We start from the raw sequence: 22,557 nt of genomic DNA on the forward strand, positions 1-22,557 counted from the left end.
GATATATCGTCGCTCAATCTTCAGGTTTCCCTTCAGCTATTACTTGAAAGCCACACTTAATCTTTTTGACTTTTGTGGGATGAATGCATGCTATTACAGCACTCAACCAGAGTCTGTGTGAGACTTTGCCTGAAATGAGAGAATTCTCTGTTGCACAACTGGGCTTTCAACTCTGTCAAGGTCAGAACGTTTTTGTCAATTAACCTTCGGTAGGTAGCATGATTATTTACAATGAATTTGTTGCTGTAAATAAAAAATGTGATTTATTATTATTATTTTAATAAAAGTGAATGAGAACAGGTAGCTCCAAAATGACATTATAACTTCTACACTGTATACCAAATCCTCTGAAGTCATTTGATTAATTTGATGATGAAATTTCGGTCTGAATCAGAGGTCTTTCAGTAACTCAAATATGAATGATTTGCTCAAGAATCAGAATGATATTTTTCTCAAGTTCAACTCTCATAGCAGTTTGGTCGTAGCAACTAACACCTCACTGGAGAGGAAGATTATCAGTGAATAACAACGTACATTTAAACCTGTTTGTAACACAAAACTGTCGTATGTTTATAGAAGACTTGAACTTTGGTGCATTAGTTGTATACATCACTATTATGAGACTTTTATGCTGAATCTTTTTTTTTTTTTCTTTTTTTTTTTTTTTACTTAAAAAGCTCCATTTCCCATCCATTATTTCTCACTGTGTTTTTCTAATGAAAGAGGTTTTGAACAACATGAAAGAGAATAAAAAAGAGAATACAGAATTGTCATTAAAAATGTTGTGAAAGGTTGTATCAGGTACACTGTAGCTTACCGGTTGTCGTTCATGGCAAGGGGACACACACTCTTCCAATAAAGCTGTGGTAGAGGCAAAGAAGGAAGCGAACATGGTGACGATAAGCTCAGCTGAGAGAAGACAGGAAATGTGGCTCAGTTAAAGTGACTTGCCATTTCCTGGTTGCTTGACAGAAGTACAGACAGCAAGAGAGCAGAAAACAGCAGAGAAGTAAGCCAGCGTGTCTAAACTGAGGCGTCACAATGGATTCTGATTGATACTGAGGCTTACAAGTGGACACATTCTGGACATTTTAGAACCAACTTGGTGGGGGCTCAGCAGAGACCGGGGTAACAAGAGCCCCTCCACCGCACATCACCTGCCATGAGACATGGACTGGCCCCTAAATGAACAGCAATTGGTAAAGTTAATTTTTTTCCACCTTGAGCAGGTTTAATGTTATTTTACAGTTGCATTCTGCTGTTGTGCACATTGCTTTAGTATACCAGAAGCCCCCTGGTATTTTGTTATCAGAGTGTGTACATTTCAGAGAGTTTTTTATGAAGCTGCTGACAGCCCAACTTCCCCTATATGAGTGGGCGGATCAAGCCGCATCATTTAAGCTAAGCATAGCTCTTCGCTCTTTGAAATGTTTTCCACCAGCCGCTTTCAAGTGACAGTCACATGCAAAGGTTTGTTTGTCTTGATACACATGTTCTTGCTTGTGACTCATTTTCAACAGAACTTTACAGTAAAGGTTATTATGATCTCTCCATCAAAAGCTGAATTATATCAGCAGTTATTTTGATTCATTGATGATGACTGGAAATACTTAATGCCAGAGTTACGATTCTACTGCATTCTGCCTATATTGCATTCAAGGTCATCAGTTCATGCATTCCCTTGGAATTGAACCCATTGCTAGTGCCATGCTAGAGAAGTGTTCTACAAAGACTCACATTAAATTGCCAAGACAGGGCATGCAATTTGTTTAACTAGGCCTCCTGTTTTAGTTATAATTGATTCATGAGATGTGGCAGTACAACTTCGGGACAACGCTGTACCATCTACCCCTTTAAAGGTGCATACATACTACTTTAAAGTTTTAATGTGTATGTTTAATGTACTACTATGAACCTTTCATGGATAAATAAGGTACAAAGATGTCCCATTGAGAGTGTAAAGACTTCCATCTTTTTTATCAAACCATATTTAATCAGATTTGCTCTTTTATATTTGCACAAACAGCCTTATGGGAGACATTGCAAGTGCTACTTATTTTTGTAAAAAAAAAAAAAAAAAAAACATCCGAAATACAGGTAAAAATGGATTTAAAAAAAATACAAAAACTCAGCAGTGTTGCTATGATAAAAAATAAAATATATATACATATCCAGAACACTCTAAAGAATAGCTCACCAGAATACTATAAATGTGACGTTTTGAGCAAACACAGCTCTTCATCTGACTAAAATGCCACTAGGAAACACTACTTGTTTTTGTCCTATTGACAAAGGCATGGGTGTCACTGCATTGATTGTATTAAGAATTCACAGTATCCACTGTTACATTGCACAAGTTTGCATACTTTGTAGTTTCCTGTTGTGTTAACACAAGGGTGTGCATGCTCTGATTTTGGAGATAGCACCCAGTCATGAAACCTTGTGGTGCAAAGACTTATTACACATGTGCAAAACTACATAATTTTGACTATTTGGTGGGTTGCGTGAGAGACTATTGATTGTACTAGTTGATATTGGCCTTAAGGAAACACCAAAAAAAGCTGGTTTCGGGTTCACCTGATCCTGATTAGATGCATTTCTTATGGAAGTTTTCACAAGGTATGTGTTCAAAATCAACTGGACTGAGCACAATGGACTGGAGAAGTGGTTTTAAAAGTGGAACGTTTCAGTTTGGATTACCAAAAGTGTGCGTTTCTTCGTAACCCATTCCTCAGACAATGGGGCTGTCCTGTTAAAAGATGTTTTACCGACTCTTACTCTTTCCCTTTTTCTTTCTCTGTCTTTCAGAAAGATGTTGTTTACCTGCAGCAGTGGTTGGAGGCATTTGTGGCGTCTTTTGAGAAGATCATTGATGTGCAGTCGACAGAGCCTCGACGGTGAGTCAGTTACATGCTGACCTATCAAAATGTCACAGGCACAGGAAGTTGATCTGTAGCTGGTCAGATCCATATGGAACTCTGACTATGATGGTATTTAGCGGTCTATACTTGTTTAATTGCTTATTTGCTGAGTTAAAAAAAATCCATCTTTTGAAACTTAACTATACACACCAGATCTGTGATCTAAAGATTAGCACACGGTTTATTCAGCTGTGCTGTTGGAGATGAAAGATCGATTCCAGCCCAGTGTTGTATTTCAGCAAGGGCTACTAATTAAAAATTTGGAAGAAAAAAACAAATTGAGGCTGTCTGGAAATATGTTAATGGAATGTGATGTAATGGCCTAAGACATTCGCCTACTTTTTTTTAAAAAGAGCAGACGAAACAAAGATGACCAAGGCTTATGTTGAATGACTTCAGTTAAATAAAACAAACAGTACTTTGACTTATTTGATCTCTATTTATCAATCGTTCATCAAAACAAAACAAAAAGCAAAGCAACAGAAAAACAAAAACAAACAAAAAGCAAAACAAAACAAAAAAGGCAAAACAAACGTTTTTTTTGTCTGCAGGCTGGAGGAATGGAGCGCCGATGTTCCCCTCCTCCCCAAAGAGGTACTGGTGTTCCTCAGCACCCAGCTGTGGCACAGCGCCCTCCACATGTCAGGGCAGGACAAGAACAGCACTGCTCCACACCCACTGCTCCTCATCAAGTTCTTCATCATCATCTGCAGGTCAGTTCCCACGGAGCACATAGTGAACACCATCATTCTCTTTGTGACAATGTCCCAGTGGCTCAAACCCCTGTTAATAAACTTCTATCATCAAACAGCAGGGATAACGCAAGGCAGCGGTTTATGCTAAATTGCAAATTTGGTGTGGATCTTCCTTGAGTGTACAGTGATACCAGTGCTGATGTTAATCCTTTTGAAATCTCTGCCTGCAGGAATATGGAGAATATAGACTTTGAAAAGACCCCTGGGTTTGTGTTTGAGACAATCAAACTCCTAAACTTCTGTTTGTCTCAGGTAAGAAGTCAAAAAGTCTGTGAAGCTGTTTCACAGTGGTCTTTGCACTACTGCTGATACATGCGGGAAATGTGAGTCTAGTTTGCGTCATTTCCTAATCCCATTCCCCTACTCTTCTTTTTTTTTGTCACCTCTCCGTTATCTTATCAATAGAAGAAAGCCGCAAGATTTTCTAGTGTTACTCTAGTATTAGTAATGCTATTTGTATTGCATTTTTGTTTATTCTAAACATACCAATGAAACTTTTGTCCACTTAATTGTATATTACGCAGCTATTGTTATTACTATACACGTATTTACCGTGCTTTTATAGGTTTCTATAAACTAACTAACTAACAGGTTGAATCAGAAAGCTTTGGGTGAAAGACCTCTACTTTATTCAAAGGAGTGTTTGTGTGATAACAAGCTAGGTTTGTGTATTCACAAGACTCAGTCAAGCATGTGTATGTATGTATGTTACAGCTGAAGAAGCAGCCAGATGATCAGAGCACTTTACAGTCGGTGGTACAACACGGCCTGCTGCTGTGCGAAAATCTCTTTGACCCTTATCAGACGTGGAGGAGACGGCAGGCAGGGTGAGTGTGTGCTGTGTGTGTGTGTGTCTGTGAGTTGGGCAGGGTATTAAACCACAATAGGAATGCGTAGGAGCCGTTGAGAGCGGCAAGCTCCGTTTCAGCTCCGCTGTAACAGTTAATAACACACCCAGACCTCACCTCTCAGCTCTCAAGCATTCTGATGCTCAACTGTCTGAATTACACAAAGCATAAACTCCTCACAGCAGCGATGCATCTCTTCAAACAGCACTTTTCTACCCTTCCACTAAGGTGAAGTTCATGGAATAGTCTGTGTTATAAAATGCATAGTTCCAGCTCTACAAATGGATTGGATGTTAAAAGCTGTTGTATAACAGTGACTAAACATAAATTTAATTCTATAAACAGTCATTGGTTTGGCCTCCGTAAACAGTATAATTTGGTAATTGGCAGAAGAATTGTGTAGTCCCTTGTACTGTAGTAAAGTATTACAGTGTTACCACATTTTTATGGAAAAGCCATTATGGTAATAACATTCTGTAAAGTACCGTGGAATATGGAATGTATAAAATACCATGGTATTACAACCTGAAAACATAATTGTACTGCTATTATTATTATTTTTGCTTAAAACAAAAAATAAATAAACATAATTCATCTCTATTCCATGGTGTATAAGTAGATTAATGAACTTGATGTATATATCAAAATACCACAGTATTACAAGATAACATTATTGTACTGCCATTTATTATTATTATTGAATAACGTATAACTTTTTGATAGATTTAAGCTTAAAACTAGACAAAAAGCAAGTTGAGAAAATAAAGAAAAATAACAAGTCTTAACATTCTATGCTTCTAATGTTTAAGATGATTTATTGCAGTCTCCTGTAGCTTATTGCTGAGTAATAAGTAAGAATGTGTCAAGTATTCCGACAAAGAGCTTTGATATGTGTTTTTCAGGGAGGAGGTCAGTATGCTGGAGAGAAGCAAGTATAAATTCTCCCCTCTTGTTCTGCCAGAGGAGCTTCCTTTGCTCTTCCACGGTATGTCACCCACTCCTGCCTTCTGACACAATCTTTACCCCCATTTACTCGCTTCATCACATCCTGGGAGATGTCACACATCCTGCCTCAAAGGAGACAAAATGGCTTGCTGTTTGTAAAGAACTATTGAGTAATTAAGTCTTGTAAAGACTGTTGGTGTAATGTACATGACAGATGAGACAGGAAAGAGAGAGAGGAATGGGATCAAGACGTTAGATTTGAGGCTAGATTCCAACCGGTCTCCTCATCAGCACAAATCAACACATATGAGAAGGAGGACTGTGTTGCAGCCTACAGGCAATGGCCAAAACAAATAACATGATCCTGACAGTGTTACAAGCTTTGTCCAAGTTATTAGAAGCTCTGTGAAGCAACTTCCACACCTATATTGGTTTAGTAGGCAAGCGACAGTGTGTCCAAGTGGCCTGTGGTCATGAGGTGAGGTAAACTAGCTTCTTGTGCTGAAAAGGTGTTTTTCACCAAAAGGTTTATCAGCATTGTGTTTATAATGTATTGGTGTAACTGATTATATGAGGTTTGTTAGATTTTCTACTCTGCATGTCATAAATCCAGAGGAAGGCTGGCCATATGAACTGACATATCAGGTTTTTTGGTCCGCACTGTGGTACAATTCACTTAAAACTTAAAACAAAAAATACTCCCGGTTCACAATTTGGTGTTTTGTTTAGTTTTTAGCTTTTCGTTTGTTTTTGTTTTTTTGCTTTTTGTCTTTTCTTTGCTTTGTTTTTCGTTTTGTTTTGGTGTTTATTATTTCTTTTTTTGCCAACCACTGTTGGTAGGCGGTTCCCATTATATGAAAATTCTTTTTTGAAGGGATAGTTTACTAAAGAATGAAAATTCTGTCAAACAATATTGACTTTAATCATATGGACAAAATGTACAGACATTTTTCAAAATATATTTTGTGTTCCAGCGAAAAAATAAATGAATACAGGTTTGGAAAGACATAAATCATAAGTCATAAATGATGACAAAATTTTTACTTTTTAATTAACTTTCTCCTCAACAAAATATGTTTTTGTGCCATGCATTAAAATAATGACAATTGCACAAAAGATGCTCAGTTTTAAAGGGTTCTGTCAGTCACATTTGATGTTATGTATGTATGGGTCTCGCTTGGGAGCCGAAATCACCTCTGCCACAACCCTGAATCACAGCTGAATGGCCGGGGCCCTCGTCTCGGCTCCTCAGCATAAACCTGAATGAGTTGATGTGTGCCGCCATCTCATATATCCATATGCACGGGGAGTGGCTCGGCATGCAAATTCCACTCGCCATTTACATTGGCCGTATTTCTAAAACTCAGAGGTGATTGGGTCTCCCAAGTGAGACCTCATTTGTCAGTCTTTTTGACATGACATGTCTATGTAACAATAGTTACATCAGTAACCAAGATGTTCCTCATGTAATGACCTCTTTAAGATTCTTGTCACTAAATGACTGGTTACACCCACAGACTACCTACAAGAGAGTGAACTAATCCCAGAGCCCCTCGTGGTGAGGCTGGTGCACCTACAGGGAGCCGTAATCAGTGGGTGCAAGGTAAATTCGACTCTTTGGCCCTGTTTACATGAATTATCTTCTGAGGGGTTTCATAGGGGCCCCTGATTTTGCGACCACATACCTTACTACATGAGTCTGATACGTGCTGTCATTTGTGTGGTGTGTGTGTGTTTCAGAGGAACGGCCTTCTCTCCATCACCCCCCAGGCCGTGAAGGACCTCATGTCTGTGCTGCGTTCCTGGTGCCTCTGTCCTGCCTCATCCCCGCAAGAGCCCAGGGACCCTCGGCTGCTTAGAATGTCCCTGCGGTGCCTGACCACAATGATCCACCTTCTGCACTCCAGCAGCCCATGCGATAGGCAGGTGGAGATCCGGACTGTACTGGACAATTACTTCCAGCTGCTCAACTGGAACCGGCCACCAGAGACCCAGCAGGGAGATATCCTGGCCTGGGAGGATAACCTCATTATCCTTCTTGAACATATGCTGAGTAAGAGAATATATTAACCATCACTCTTTAACTTTAAATATTTTTCATCATATACTCACCCTAATGTCGTTCCAAACCTGTGTGATTTTCTTCTGTGGAACACAAAGGAAGATAAAGCTAAAAATCTGCACCCCATTGACTACTTCTTTTGTGTTCTTCAGAGTAGGTCTGTGCGATTAATCATAATTGATTCCAAAAATTTTCGATTTTGGCTTCCAACGATTATGAAAATAAGATAATCAAGATAAATCGATTATCGTGCTGCTGCCGCATTCCGTCCAGTGCACCTTTCTTTCCTTCACATGGGTGCGCTTTCACTCCTCCCTAAAAGCCCAAAAACTTAACATACAAATTAGCCAAATAAGCAAGTGTTGTAAAATGCAGTTTACTGTTGCTAAACTGCGAGACGTGCTTGATATTAAACAGTGTTATTAAAAGTGCATTAAGCTGCAAAAGAGACACTTTTCTGTGTCAGATAAGCAAAGTATACTTTGATCTGTAGGTGTGGGCCTAAACAGTCAAATACACACAAAAAAATGCCATTTTACCGAGTATTCACCTAAACTCAGTCGTTAACATCAACAGTGAATGTAAACAGTTGGAAGAAAATATGATGTGTATCAATATATTGATTCCATGCAGCTCTTAAAGTGACAGCAGCCTAATAAACCTGCTGCTGTTTGTGTTGTTAATTATAATCAAACAACAAAAGACAGAGAAAATCACCCACTGCTCTTGATTGAATAACTTAAGTAGCTTTATTAAGGATTAATCTCTATTTAATGTACAGTGCAGACTGTGCAGTTATTTTAAATTTGATTATATTCAATTTATATTAGCTATTACTTAACTGAATACCATTGATCTTCGTGGAAAACTTAAAGCACTATTTATTATTTTGTTCTTATTGTGTTCCTGACTGTTTACTTGTCTTCTATAATTGTTTTGAGGAACTTTACATTAATTAACCTAGTATTAGTTTATGCTGAAATGTCTGTTATTGTGAAATTTCACTGATACCTATATATCTGATATCTGAAATAAGACTTTGATCATATCGCCCACCAATAATTGTGTGCAAATCTTTGATTTCAATATTATTATTACTAAAATAATCATGATCGGGATTTTTTCCACAATCGAGCAGCCCTTCCACTGAATAAAGAACTTCATACATGTTTGCAAGGGTGAGTAAATTATGACACTAGTCTTTGTGTTTCAAATGTTAACTTGAGGTTGTTTAGTTTTTCTTTCTTGTAGTTTCTTTAAGTGAAGACACAGTAACCTTAGGTCAGTCATTAATTGGTTAGTTCTGCTTAGTCTTTGTGTTTCATGTGTTCATTTAAAGCATCCAGTGTTTTTCTATGGTGGGAGACTCCCATTTCATGACAAATCATTTTAAAGGTATAATTCACCTAAACATTATTTCTGTCATCTTTTACCTCACCCTCATGTACGGCCTACCAGGATTACAGATATTTGAACACACCCCTTTCATTAAACAAATCATTATATGGTGGTTTGCTTTTTTAATGAGTTGTGTTGTATTTGCACTGTCTGTTTTGTTTGCATTTATTAGGTTCTCAAGGTCTGTTTGTATTTTTAGTTTAGTTTATTCAGCGTGGCTTTCATGATGCCTCTAGAACTTTATATCCTCTAGGTTTCTGATGAAATTGTGGGTTAAATGTATATTATTATTAATAAAATGTGAGGGAAAGTGCATATCTTATGTCCTCTAGCTTCTCATCATTTCCTTTTAATATCTTTTCTGCTTTTTAAACACATTTTCTGTCTTCACTAGTTCAATTATAATTAACATACATTTTTAAAACACAAATGTTCAATTAATATATGGTCATGAAACTGCATGCATTTTTGAAACAAATTGTAAAATGCCTTTTAGAACAGTTTTATGTGGAGTATAGTATGTATATGTATATAGTATACGGCATGTAATGTGATATTACGTCATGATGAAACTAATGCCAACAGAAAAAAGAAAAAAAAATCGTCAGGAAAAAAAATCATTGAGATTGTATGTCAACTCAACAAAACTGTATCATACATGGCAAATTGTAGTGTTTCTGATTCTAAATATTTAACCCAGATCACGTGTCTGATATGTTTGATGTTGTTTAAACCTTTATATTATGTTTGTAGTGAACTTCCTTCTCTTTTAGAGAAGTTTAGAGTAATTATAGACTGCTCTCTGGAAACAATTTGAATAGAGAATGGGTTGGCAGTGGCTCAGTGGTTCATGTAGGTTGTGTACAAACCGGAAGGTTGGTGGTTCCATCCCCGGTTCCACCTGACCAAGTGTCGAGGTGTCTATGAGCAAGACACCAAACCCCAGCTGCTCCCGACGAGCTGGATTGCGCCTTGCATGGCTGACACCGCCGTCTGTGTATGAATGAGTGAATGAATGGGTGAATGTGAGGCAATATGTAAAAGTGCTTTGGTGGCCATGGGTCTGTTGAAAGCGCTATATAAAATGCAGTCCATTTACCATTTAGAGAAGTTGAACCAAACAAAAAGGCTGTTTGGTTGCATTTAGTCTCTTCTCCATGTATAATGCCGACGTCCCAGTGCTAGAACTGGCATAGTTTTATCTGTCCAGAGGGCACAGGTCAAGAAGACTGAATGTTCTTGTGTTTTTGCCCTGCAGATGCTATCCCGGAGATCCTGCAGTGTTCAGACCGGCCGGTGTTGCAGGCCATCTTTCTAACTAACAACTGTTTTGAGCACATCCTCCGCCTCATCCAAAACAGCAAGGTCAGAACGCTACCTTCTTAAACCCTCTGAGATATCTGCAGCAGCGTTTCACAGTACCCGCCCTGAGGATTCAAACCATTCTCATGGCTGACAATGGAAATGTGGCAATCTGCTGGTGTTTTTTCTGAAAGATAACTAGCAGACACCTGTCCTTGAATAAACTAATCTGAACCACAGATTTGCTATAGTTCCATCCAGTGGTTGCTTTAACTGAAAGGTTTTCATCATTTATTAAATTTTAGAAAAGGTTTATATGCTTTCTATCATTTTTACATAAGGTATTTCTAAGGTATGTTTTTCCCTGCTTTAGAAGTTTCCCACTAAAGGATGTCAGTAGGGATTTGAAGCTGTTCTTTCTCATTTTGTGAGCAGAATAGAAACTGCAATAGTCAATGATAATAGTAATAATAATCTATTAATTTATTCAAAATTACAACAAAGGTTTAATTTATGCGTACATTAGTTAGAACATTGGAACATGCTTTCGTTTCTGAATTAAAATTCACGGTTATTAAACGGTTAATAAATAAAGTGTTACTAAATAATGTCAAACTGTCCCAATATTAAAAGTCTCACGTTTTTAATTCTTTTAATAAATAAATATTTGAAAAATATGTCTGTCAAATCAAGTCAGGTGATGCAATTATTATGCAAACATAATATAAAGAGGAAATTATATCATAGAGTGGATCCCTGCAAACCCTAATGACTGTGTGTCAAGGTCAATAAGTATCTTAAAATATTAGACAATTTGAACTTTGACAAGGCAAGGTTAGTTCAGCTGAAGTGGTTTTAACAGTCATGTGGTACAACTCACTAAAATATAATGATATTTTTAAAAAACAAAATCATGATATTCGCACAAAAAGTAAATAGTAAGTTTTTACCATAAACTATATATAAAAATGTTTTTGCAATAATGATTAAGATGTGTACACTTAAAATATGTTTCTACTTTTTACTTGATGGTTAAACCCCATTATAATTTTAAGTCATAAAATCGATACTTTTCTTGACTATTATATAAATGGATATAAGAAAATGGTATACATTTTTCAAACCAATATTAATACAAATGTTGCAATTCTAGGAACTTGGCACATGCATTTAAGCTAGATTTGTCATTGACTCATCAAGCTTTACAATATTTTACAGACAGTGCATCAAAGTGACGAATAAAAATTATTTGTAGTGCAGCCTCTGTTTCCGTCAGGTGATGAAATATGGTTGCTGGGTCACTGGTTCGTATGTGATCACAGTTGGTTTGGCTAAGCTGGGTGGTTTGGGAGTGTGTTGTAACTAGGCATTATGTTGTGTAATGAGGATTGCGAAGAGCTTCTCTTTTTCATCTATTACCTTTTCAGTTCTTTTTGCTTTATATATCAGTAAGTTTAATTTCTGCTTGCTTATTTTATCTCTGACTCACTGTTCATGTGTTTGTTTGTGACGGTGCGTGTGTGAATGTGCGTCCGTCCTGCAGCTCTATCAGAGTAACAGGTTTATGGTGGAGTGTGAGGGCCAGTGTGACCTCACTACACGTTTGCTCACAGAGGCTGAAGTGGAGCAGGTACTTTCCCTTCACCGCTGATCAGTGTGGCGTTCGTCAGCAGGAAACCCACCCTTCACTCGACTGACACAAACGCAGACAAACACACAAATACACAGACAGACAACTGCTGATTGAGCAACATTAGATTCTGCGTAACCTACTCCACAAACATGCAATGTTGTCTAGGTGAATAAACAGTAGAAAAACACCTGTATGCATGTACATGTCTTTGCATGTGTCAGTTAGTTCACAATTGACTTAAATGCAACAAAAGAAAAGTGGGAAATTACAACATTATGCGGTTCTCATTCATAGTAGTACATCCCATGATATTTGGAATTTGGATGTGAGATTGATGGTAATCACTCGTGTTCTAATGGTATTTGATGCAAAACATCAATATTTTAGGATAAAACTGTTATTTTAATATTATTTATATGCTATTATACTATTGGACTACGTTTTATATTTATATTTTATATTATTTTCATTTTTAGTTTAGATTTTAGTACATTGAGTGCTTTTGTTGTCATTTATTTATCAATTAGTTTCTATTTCAGTTTTAGTTTAGTTTATTTCAGTTAGTAATAGTATTCCTTGAACTTAAACTCATTACAGTTTTTTTCACATATTTTTCACCTTTGCATAGTTTAAAGGTTAGTGCTGTGTCAGTACACAGAGGGTGAGGATCCTGCTGATGGTGGTTTTGTGTGTGTGTGTGTGTGTGTGTGTGTGTGTGTGTGTGTGTGTGTGTGTGTGTGTGTGTGTGTGTGTGTGTGTGTGTGTGTGTGTGTGTGTGTGTGTGTGTGTGTGTGTGTGTGTGTGTGTGTGTGTGTGTGTGTGTGTGTGTTTGAGAGAGAGAGAGAGAGAGAGAGAGAGAGAGAGTGTGTGTGTGTGTGTGTGTATGTGTGAAGTTCTTGGATGTATTATTGCAAGGCCGTGTCACCTTGCATGTTGTCTTGCAGTTTGCAGAGTGTTTCTAGATTTTAGTATGTCTAGTCTGGCTGTGGTGCTGTGGGTGTAACATTTGGTGTGTGTTTCATTTGGTGGTCTTTGGAGGGATATTTGTGGTTTAGTGGTGGTAAATATTGCAATGTTAAAGTGAGAAAACTGCTTTACTGTTCCATGTTTTCAGAATTTATGAATTTATCAACCTTGCGTGCTTCTCTCTGAAACTCTTCAATTAAAAGAAAGATTTCGCACAAAATGTCATGCTCACCAAGACTGCATTTATTTGATCGGAAATACAGTTAAAACAGTAAAAGTGTGACATATTTATTAATTTAAAATAAAAATATTTTTTTATTTTAAACTATTTTAAAATGTAATTTATTCCTGTGATTACTTCAGTCTTCAGTGTCACATGATCCTTCAGAAATAATTATAATATGCTGATTTGGAGCTCAAGAAACATTTATTATTATTATTATCAATGTGCAAAACAGCTGCTGCTTAATATATTTTTGGAAACTGGAAAGAAATGTAACAATATAAAAGTCTGCAATTTTTGATCAATTTAATGCATCCTTGCTGAATAAAAGTATTAATTTCTTTTTTTCTTTTATAATCATACTAACTCATTTTTGAACTGTAGTGTATATCATTATTTACTAACTTAAATGTCATTCCAAACCCATATTCTGTTGTTTTTGTCCATGGAAACAAAAGGAGAAATTCTGAAGTATCTTTGCAATAAAAATGGTTCATATGAAGAATGCACTCCATTCTTCTAAAGTTTTCAAAAGCCATAACAGACCAAAACATAAGTCATTAATCATCGAAAATTTACCGAAGCTTTAAATTCTCTTTTGTTTCCGTGTTACATTCACAAATGTCACGGCCTTGGTTTCTTTTGGGTTGGAAATACATTAGTATGCGTAAATAATGACAGAATATTTATTCTTGGGTGAACTAATCGAACTAAACTAACTAAACATAGGAGATTATATGAAGATTGTGAACTAAATGATTTTTAACCTTTAGTATGTATTTTACGTGTGTGTGTGTGTAGGTCTGGGAAAAGGGCTCTGACTGCATCACAGTACACGCCATTCGAGTCCTCACCGCCATTATGAGCAACTCGCCCTCTGCCAAGGTATGACATGTCACCATCGACTCATTTCTCACACCTCCTCTCCTCTCGTTCCTTATGTATGTTTCTCCTAAAGTCTCTGAAAGGTCATTTTAGAGACGTCGCTCATCTTATCAGCATGATAGGTCAAAGTGCTTGCGTGTGATAAATTTGCCCCTTATGGTGTGGTTAATCTTATCAGCACATTTGATGTTGTGGTGCAGAACCAGGTCACCCATGTCCTATTTTTTGTTAATTTTTTCTCTTGAAGTGTATTTATAATTTCAAAGTTTAAAATAAAGTAGTTTTTCGTGACTAATTTTCAGAATTAAACTGCTGCTACTTTATGTAAATGCCCTCTATTATTATTATTATTAGCTAAACTCTTTGGTGTTGGGTCAAATGTTGGGTTGTGCCGCCCTGTTCTTCTACAACACCACCTTTGCAATACAAACATTATACTGCAGCACAATGAAGATTTATAACTTTTTGTTTTCTCAGTTTTTGCAGCATAGTTTAAAAATAAATAATCTTGGTGGCCTTGCGTTGTGAAAGCAATTTACACAGTGGACTGGACTTTTTTATTTAACTTAAATTTAAAGTAAAATTCTGTTGTTGTTTTTATGATATTCCCACTTGGAAAACATTTCTACTTTATATAATACCTTTTGTGTTTTGGTTTATTTTGGGTAACTGGGTGGGAAAAAATTGTATTCTTAGACTTTGTTCATTTTTCCTTTCCTCTTATGTATTTTATTTGTTTTAGATTGTTTTATTGTGGTTTCTGTAGCACTTTGGGATTAATTTATGACAAGTGCTTTATAAATAAAATTTATTTATTATTATTATTCTGTGCGTGTTCAATTGTAATGTAACTGTTTTTTTATGGTTTGTCTTCCCAGGAGGTATTTAAGGAGCGAATTGGCTACTCACAGTTATTCGATGTGTTGAAAAGTCAAGGACAGCCCACCAAAAGACTCCTGCAGGAGCTGATGAACATGGTAAGTGAGAAGACACTAAGGCTGTTATTTTATACCCTTCCCTCACTAACTTCCCTCCATCTCATTCATTACGAGTTATGTCATTGCTTACGTTGCACAATTGCCCACTACTGGCGGAGCCCTTGCAATATGTTCAAATGAAACACCCTAAGCCCTTGTTCATTTGGAATCCGCAATTAATATTTACATTATGAATATGTTTTAAGCTCATTTCTATAGGCCTGTGTGTATGCTTGGGCTATTTTATATATTTTTTTGAAAATATAAAAAATTACACAAACGAAAATAACAGTACACTAAACTGTAACAGTCAGCTTAAGGTAGCTACAAGTATTATGTGGTTGAATGTCAAATTAACTTCAATATCATGCACTAGAGTTGTGTCGGGTGGGGGTAAATTAAGCCTGATCTGCTCTGATGTTACAAGGTAATTTGATGTATGATGTGTGTTAGTGTTTAGGCTTCTTGTTATTTTACCTATATTTTACCTGTAAAGCACATTGGTCAACTTCTGTTGTTGTTAAATGTTCTATAGTTGGGATTCTCAATCCGAGTCCTAGAGGACTCTCAACACTGCACATTTTGGATGGCTTTGACTCACATTTCAAAAAATGCTTCACATTCAAATATAACTGCTTCCATCCTATATAATATGCGAAAAGCAATGTCAAATGAGTAGCATGTTCGCATACAAAGTATTCAAAAAATAGTAGATGGAAAATCTAATGTTTCCACCAAGATTCTGAAGTCTGCATCCGGTGGACTCTTTACTATCCCACTAGGCCACAGGAGAACAGTCTTAGTTAGTATTCGGAAATTGTGGTGAACATGATGGATATTGAAGGTCACCAATCGTTAAAGCTATACTATGTTGTTTATTTTTAAAATAAATACTATAATACTCTGTAAAATAACACTGAATTCATTCTACACACATGCATACTTATAAAATGTCGAACAAGTTCTTCATTAAATGCAGTTTTTGGATTATTCAAGAATCATGACTGAGAGTCACTGTGCTATCAAAAAACTTGTATCATTGCATAATTTTTGCTTTTTCCTTCTTCTTTCTCTCAGGCTGTTGAAGGAGAGTATTCCCAGGCCATGCAGTTGGGCATCAGTAACGAACAGCCTTTGCTCCTGCTTCTACAGTGGTTGCCTGATCTGGGCTCTCGCTCTTTGCAGCTGCTGGTGTCCCAGTGGCTGGCGGCTGTGTGTCGAGGAACTCTGTCCTGCCGCACTGTAGCCGTGGAGGCGGGCTTAGTGGTCGCCCTGCAGGAGGTGCTTTCCGAACCCCCGGAGCGGCTTGACCGGCAGTGTGCGGACGCCCTCCTGGGCTTGCTGAAAGACTTGGGATCTCTTTCTTTACGGCCCTGTGAACTGAAGAGTCTGCTTAAGCTCTTGCGGACTGAGCCCGGTGCACCCCCTCACCCGTACTGCGGGCGCGTTGTAAGGGTGCTCTCCGCCATGGCAGCCCGTGGGGAGGGTGGGTGCAGCGCCTTGCAGTATTTTGACCTTATGCCCCCTATGGCGGGTATTATGGTGCCAGCTATACAACGCTGGTCAGGGAGTGCATTTGCTTTCCATGCCTGGCTGTGCCTCAATACGGACTTTCCTCCACCCCAGCACTACTACTCAGAATCCCACCTGACAAACCCGGATAATGCAGTTCGCATGGCCAAGGGAGCACGCAGGAAACAGCTTTACAGGTTTAAATTACATCTTTTTTTTGTCTTTTTTGGTGTGTGTGTGTGTGTGTGTGTGCGTGTGTGCGTGTGTGTGTGTGTGTGTGTGTGTGTGTGTGTGTGTGTGTGTGTGTGTGTGTGTGTGTGTGTGTGTGTGTGTGTGTGTGTGTGTGTGTGTGTGTGTGTGTGTGTGTGCAAACACTTTTTTCAAATTGTAATAATATTTCACAATATTTGCGTTTTTTACTGTATTTTTGATCAGATAAGTATGTGAAAAACTGTGTAATATTATTACAATTTATATATAGAATTTGCAGTATCCTTACTCCAGTCTTCAGTCGCATGATCCTTCAGAAATCATTCTAATATGCTGATTTGCTGCTCAAGAAGCATTTCTTATAATCAGTTGAAAATGGTTATGCTAATACAATTAAGCAAATACTAAACATTTATTTAATTGCTAATTATAATAAATTATATTAAAATAAATTCAGTTTTTTTCTAAACAAATAAAAAACACTAAAAACTTTGTCACAGGTGAGTTTAGGCATCACAACATTATTATGTACAACATTACATATTACTTTTGTCAATGTGTGTGTAAAAATGTATATCGTGCATTTGCAGTATTTGATCATTTTCATTTGTCTGAATCAATTAGTTACAACTTAGGTATTTAACTATAACAACAATTTTGAAGTTTTGAATTCTGAGGTTTGAATCAGAGATGACATTGAAATATCTGTCTTAGCACTCTCATGACCGTAATTTGTTTACAATTATATGTTGCAAACAAAATCATAGCGAGTAATCAGTGAATATTCAATATATTTCCCACAAAATGTTTTTTGAGTCTAGTACATTTGTACACTCTATAGCATAAAAATACAAGATTCTATACTAGTGTGTGTGTGTATTTATACATTGTACAGCTGTATTGTGTCCTGTGTGTAGTTTCTTCACAGCAAGCGGAACTGGCTTTGAAGCTTTTTTCACCACAGAAGAAGTTTTGGTGGTTGCAGTATGTACCAAAAAAGAATACATGGCCGTTTCCTTGCCAGAACACCCATTCAATGACTGTTCCTGGGTAAGTAATATTGCAGATAACTCACACACACATTAACAATATATGAAGAGAAGACTGAGAACTTGTATTAAACTATAAAAATATTGCTCAAAAAGGCAGCAGAAAGAAAATCTGTTTGAGTTGTATTAAAAAAAAATGTCTGTCACCTATTTAATAGAGCCATCACTTGTATTGTTGCTGCAGAATTAGCTTTAGCTAAATTTTGATAGCAATATCAGATTTTATTGCTGAATTGACATAATATTGAAATATAATGTTGAAAAACAATTTTTCCTAATTTAAGTAGATAGGAGATTGGACTTTTTAGTTACTTTTTAGCAGTTTTAGTGATTTTAGTATTTAAACTTAAAATTATTTTATTTCAGTCATTTGCCAAGGCAACATTTATTTAAATTACTGAAAATTATTTTTCATAGTTTTAGTTAACAATAACAACACTGGTACTGTAAAGTTGGATCTGCACAATTCCACTGTCTATATGCAAAGTCTCATTCTTACCCTTCTTTTCTTCACTCTAGCACTCAGTCGCCATAGTTCACGTTCCTGGCCGTCGACCTTTTGGACAGAATGTGGTCACTGTTTATGTGGATGGAGAGCAGTGTAAAACAGCACCTTTGCGCTTTCCATCTCTGAATGAGGTAAGTAAGTTTTATTGTTTGCAGTAGTTTTTTGTTTTTAATCAATATGTTTTGTTTTATTGGTCTTTTTGACTTTCAACGTTTCAGCCTTTCACTTCCTGCTGCATTGGATCAGCTGGACACCGGACTACTACCACTATGACTACCTCTCCAACCTTGACCAACCCATCCCACTCGCCCTCCGAAATGGCATTTGCAGCTCACACTGGTCCGCCTACCCTTGCACGCTCCCAGTCCTTCCCAGCATCCTTTGCAGCACCTGCAGGGGGGAGGCCAGGTTTGAGTCCCGTCCAAACCATCCCGGCAGGGCTTCAGGACACGACATGGGGTTCTCCTACATCACTAGGTGGTCTTTTAGGCACGGCGTTCATCTGCCATGAAGCTCTGCAGCCAGCTCAGGCACGAGCCTTGTTCACTGCAGGTATGAATGAGACATTCCTACATTAATTCACGGCTCCAACCACAAAGAAACAAGCATTAAATATGTTTCTCTCTGTTTCTCTCATTCTGCTCTTCAGGTCCCAATAACGTATCTCTTTTCAAAGCTGATGGTGAGCCGTCAGAAGTCAACAGTAAACTAGTGCTATATTATACCCCACAGGTAATTATCTTCTCATTGATCCATACACATGTATATACAGTTGCGGGCCGTGCATTTCACACCGAGGCCTTCAGTAGTGTCCAACCTGAATTAATAACTTTTAATAGTGTAGCAGCGCATAGACTCTCTATAATTGTTGTGGAATTGCTGTTTTTATTTTACACCAGCAGTTATTGGGTTTATGCGGTGAGTTGGGAAAAGGCCGGTAGAGAGAAACGAGTGAGTGGGTTCGGCTTGTGCATTGGTGTTCAGTTGTTCTTGCGCCCCGGTTATAAGTTCAGAAGCAGAGCCTCCCCTGTCTTGTCCTTCAAGGGTTACAATAGTCCCTTGTCAGACGTTACAATAGTATTAATGTTTGAAAAAAAAAATGCAGTTTCGCAACACATGACGACGTGTACAGCTGTCCCATGCTCTCACAGATTTTTGAACGAAATCAATGAGATCAGCGGGACTTTTGCCTTCAAATCAGACCTAGCATACATGACAGTCAGTCAGTTCTGTTATTACCCGGACAGATCGAACAGTGTGCCGTGACTCTGCGTTAAGCTGGATAAGGCTGAATAACAGATTTATTTCCAGTAGGTTTGAACCTGCTGGGGGTCGAGGAGGGAAAAAAACATTCATTTGTGGGTTGAAAAACTATTAAATCTACAGGAATATATTTTAGGTTTTGCAGTTCGCTAGAGATGCGGTTAGCTAGCTTTGAATACGCGGCGCGTACTGCGCTCTGACCATCCAATCAAAGCATGAGAAAATGCCGAAGTTATTGTATGCCTGCTAGATGGCCACAGTGCAGTCAAAGCGAAATCTGATTGGCTGATTAAATCTGACTGATTATCTGATTGGTTAAAGCAACAGTTCCATTGCCATTCATTTTAAGCTACAGCGCCCGCACTATTGATTCTGAAGGCCTCAAGGCAGATTTCATTGGCCATGGCTAAACATGATGACAGAAATATGATTGGATAAAAGCTCTAACATAAACATTCACTACTGGAAGCAGCCCAACCAAGAGAAAAGCTATGAAATTAAGAGAATGGACTATTGGGAATAATTTAATACTTATTCATGGAAAAAAAACATATAAAAGTGCAAGTCAGTGATTCTGATAGTGTTTAGGCCAGCAGAGAAGGCCTTGCTGGCCCTGACGGCCCACCACTGATATATATATATATATGTATATGTATATGTTTTTTGTGTAAAAAAAATCTAAATCCTAAAACTTTATTTCCAAGTTTATCGAATATTTTGAATTCCAGTTGATTTTCAGTTGTGACCCCACTGTACATATTATGACAATGATATCTACTGGCCTTATATCGAAGGATTGCCCACATTCTTTTGTCTTGTAGGCCTTTAAGAGTCAGATCTGCTTGGATCTGTCCCCGAATCATCTGTACGATGGCAGGTTGACTGGTCACAGAGTGGTGAACTGGGACGTCAAAGTATGTGTCTGTCACTGAGCTTTATTGTCTTTTAAGATCAGAATGATTTATCTATTCCTGACACCAGTACGGCCTTTTGTGTGTACCAGTGTTTGGAAATGTGTGTATTCAACACATTCTTCTGGAACAAAGCTTATGCTCACACATCCCTGCAGGAGAAGTAAACGCTAATTAAGTTTTATTGTCTTGTGTAATGTGTAGGATGTGCTGAGCTCAGTAGGTGGGATGGGGGCTCTCTTGCCCCTGTTGGAGCAGGTGTGTTTACTGGATCAGAGTGAGACTGTAGGTCAGGAGACTTCAGATCTACTCGGGCCAGAGCTCACGTCCTCCAGGGGTCCAGCCGGCATGCTGCTGCCACTGGGGAAGTCATCTGGTCAGTACTATCTATCTGTCTGACTGTCTGTCTGTCTGTCTGTCTGTCTGTCTGTCACTAAGTGTAAAATTAAAAACAAAAATGCTCATTGAAAAGAAAATTTTAGACGGACTTCAGAGGTTTTTTGCATCTGAAGTCTTTATATATACATACACACATACATACATGTGTGTGTGCGTATATATATATATATATATATATAGAACTCGGTAGTATTTTTTGGTAAATAATCAAATCATTGTTTTACAGTAATTGTAGAGATAAATACATTTTGCATATAAAAATTACATTTTATTACAGGACTTAGAACCTAGATGAGAATCACCATTTAGAATTACAAACAGACTTCGAAGTAAAACATGTTGACCCATTAAAGTGAAAAATCTGAGGGAAAAGCTTTTGATTCAAAATATATGAAGGGTCCTTAAATAATCTAACTTAATGGAAGTCTGCAGCATTACAGAATGAACCATTAACAGCTTGTTATGTGGCTCTTTGAGCTGCTTAGCAGATTGATGATGTAAATTTTCTGTATTTGCAGTATGAGTCACCATTGATATTTTCTGAGCATGCTGTTTTTGCTTAGTGTTAGTTAGTGATTCATGTAGTTGTGTTTAAGTGTTTGCGTAAGTGTGTATATATGCCTGCGCAAGAGGCTGAAGTCAAGATTGTGTTTTTCGTGTTCTGTTATTAAACTTTATATTTCCTTTGGCTGTTGATTTCTCATGTAATGCTGCTGTTGCAGTTATTTGTCAATGTTGCACTTCACTGATATAAAACCAATTGCTGGTGTTTGTGTGTTAGAGGGCCGTTTAGAGAAGAACAGTGTGGCAGCGTTTTTGCTGATGATTAAGAACATGCTGCGCAACCACCCGGCCAATCAGGAGAGTCTGCTCCAGTGCCACGGGCCGCCCATCATCGGAGCCATGCTCGGCAAGGTACGCACACACGCACGCTGGTCAATAGAGAGGGCGTCTGGAGGTCTAACAGTGTCTTCAAGGCGTAGCATCCTGCTAGGAAACACTTGTGCTAACAATCTCATGATATTGCACAATACACACACAACCACAGTTTCACATGCTTTAAGGTTTTATCCGGTGCCAGGAATCTTTCAAGAAATGAACAAGCAGTGTTTGAGCGTCTGGCATAAATGCATTCAAATCAAGAGTTCACATATGTAGCAAGACAGCACAATCCAACTTCTGTGTGTTATTTAACGTAATCAATATAAAGAAAAGCTGCATAGTTGTCTTTACAAAGATCAGTTACTAGGCACATGATATTAATAAGGTAGTTTGATTAGAAGTTGATAAGTGAAAATGATACAGCATGTAATTAAACAGCAGCTGAAGTTGATAGAAACAGATGCTGATCTGCTGCGGAACATTAGGCTCAGCAATGGCTTATATTGTTTCACAGAATTAAAAGTCATATCTTATCTGCCTCTGATGTGCTGTGACTTGACAGGTCTGTCCTTTGAAGAGAGTTTATTGAGTTTGAGAGTTGTGTGAAAGTACACACACACACACACACACACACACACACACACACACAGTTACGTAAGTATGCCATCCTCAGGCATAAATATTCAGGCTGTCAATTATATACATTAATGTAGGACAAACATTATTTAAATTAAATTAAAAATTTATATAAATACCATTTTTGATCATATTTTTTATTAATATTAAAAAACAATTCATGTTTTTTAAAAAAACGTTTGTGTTTTTTAATGTTGTAAAAAGAGTTTTTTCTGCTCACCAAGGCTGCATTTATTTGTCAAAAATACAGTTAACAGTAAAGTATTGTAAAA

At 37.6% G+C, this 22,557-nt stretch overlaps 1 protein-coding gene across 4 annotated transcripts in view; it reads left to right on the top strand.

Moving 5' to 3' along the window:
* nbeal2 (neurobeachin-like 2) overlaps positions 1 to 22,557 on the top strand; it is an 85,276-nt gene that overhangs the window by 24,364 nt on the left and 38,355 nt on the right. Inside the window, exons 1-20 of one of the 4 annotated variants that reach the window (XM_077209387.1) lie at positions 1,037 to 1,199; positions 2,809 to 2,897; positions 3,473 to 3,634; positions 3,847 to 3,928; positions 4,391 to 4,503; positions 5,427 to 5,509; positions 6,987 to 7,072; positions 7,210 to 7,522; positions 10,188 to 10,294; positions 11,775 to 11,861; positions 13,855 to 13,938; positions 14,817 to 14,915; positions 15,993 to 16,624; positions 17,555 to 17,687; positions 18,206 to 18,325; positions 18,413 to 18,746; positions 18,844 to 18,926; positions 20,279 to 20,371; positions 20,573 to 20,744; positions 21,549 to 21,682. In XM_077209387.1, coding sequence (XP_077065502.1) covers positions 1,170 to 1,199; positions 2,809 to 2,897; positions 3,473 to 3,634; positions 3,847 to 3,928; positions 4,391 to 4,503; positions 5,427 to 5,509; positions 6,987 to 7,072; positions 7,210 to 7,522; positions 10,188 to 10,294; positions 11,775 to 11,861; positions 13,855 to 13,938; positions 14,817 to 14,915; positions 15,993 to 16,624; positions 17,555 to 17,687; positions 18,206 to 18,325; positions 18,413 to 18,746; positions 18,844 to 18,926; positions 20,279 to 20,371; positions 20,573 to 20,744; positions 21,549 to 21,682 — 3,036 coding nt within the window. In that variant the 5' untranslated portion in view covers positions 1,037 to 1,169. Of the gene's footprint in view, positions 1 to 967; positions 1,200 to 2,808; positions 2,898 to 3,472; positions 3,635 to 3,846; positions 3,929 to 4,390; positions 4,504 to 5,426; positions 5,510 to 6,986; positions 7,073 to 7,209; positions 7,523 to 10,187; positions 10,295 to 11,774; positions 11,862 to 13,854; positions 13,939 to 14,816; positions 14,916 to 15,992; positions 16,625 to 17,554; positions 17,688 to 18,205; positions 18,326 to 18,412; positions 18,747 to 18,843; positions 18,927 to 20,278; positions 20,372 to 20,572; positions 20,745 to 21,548; positions 21,683 to 22,557 lie in introns of those variants that run through there. The other 3 variants (XM_077209378.1, XM_077209406.1, XM_077209396.1) reach the window with 3 other exon arrangements.

Source organism: Siphateles boraxobius, unplaced genomic scaffold (genome assembly GCF_051911475.1).
Source record: "Siphateles boraxobius isolate OS27281-9 unplaced genomic scaffold, OSU_SipBor_1 12, whole genome shotgun sequence".
In the NCBI taxonomy this organism is placed as follows: Eukaryota; Metazoa; Chordata; class Actinopteri; order Cypriniformes; family Leuciscidae; genus Siphateles; species Siphateles boraxobius.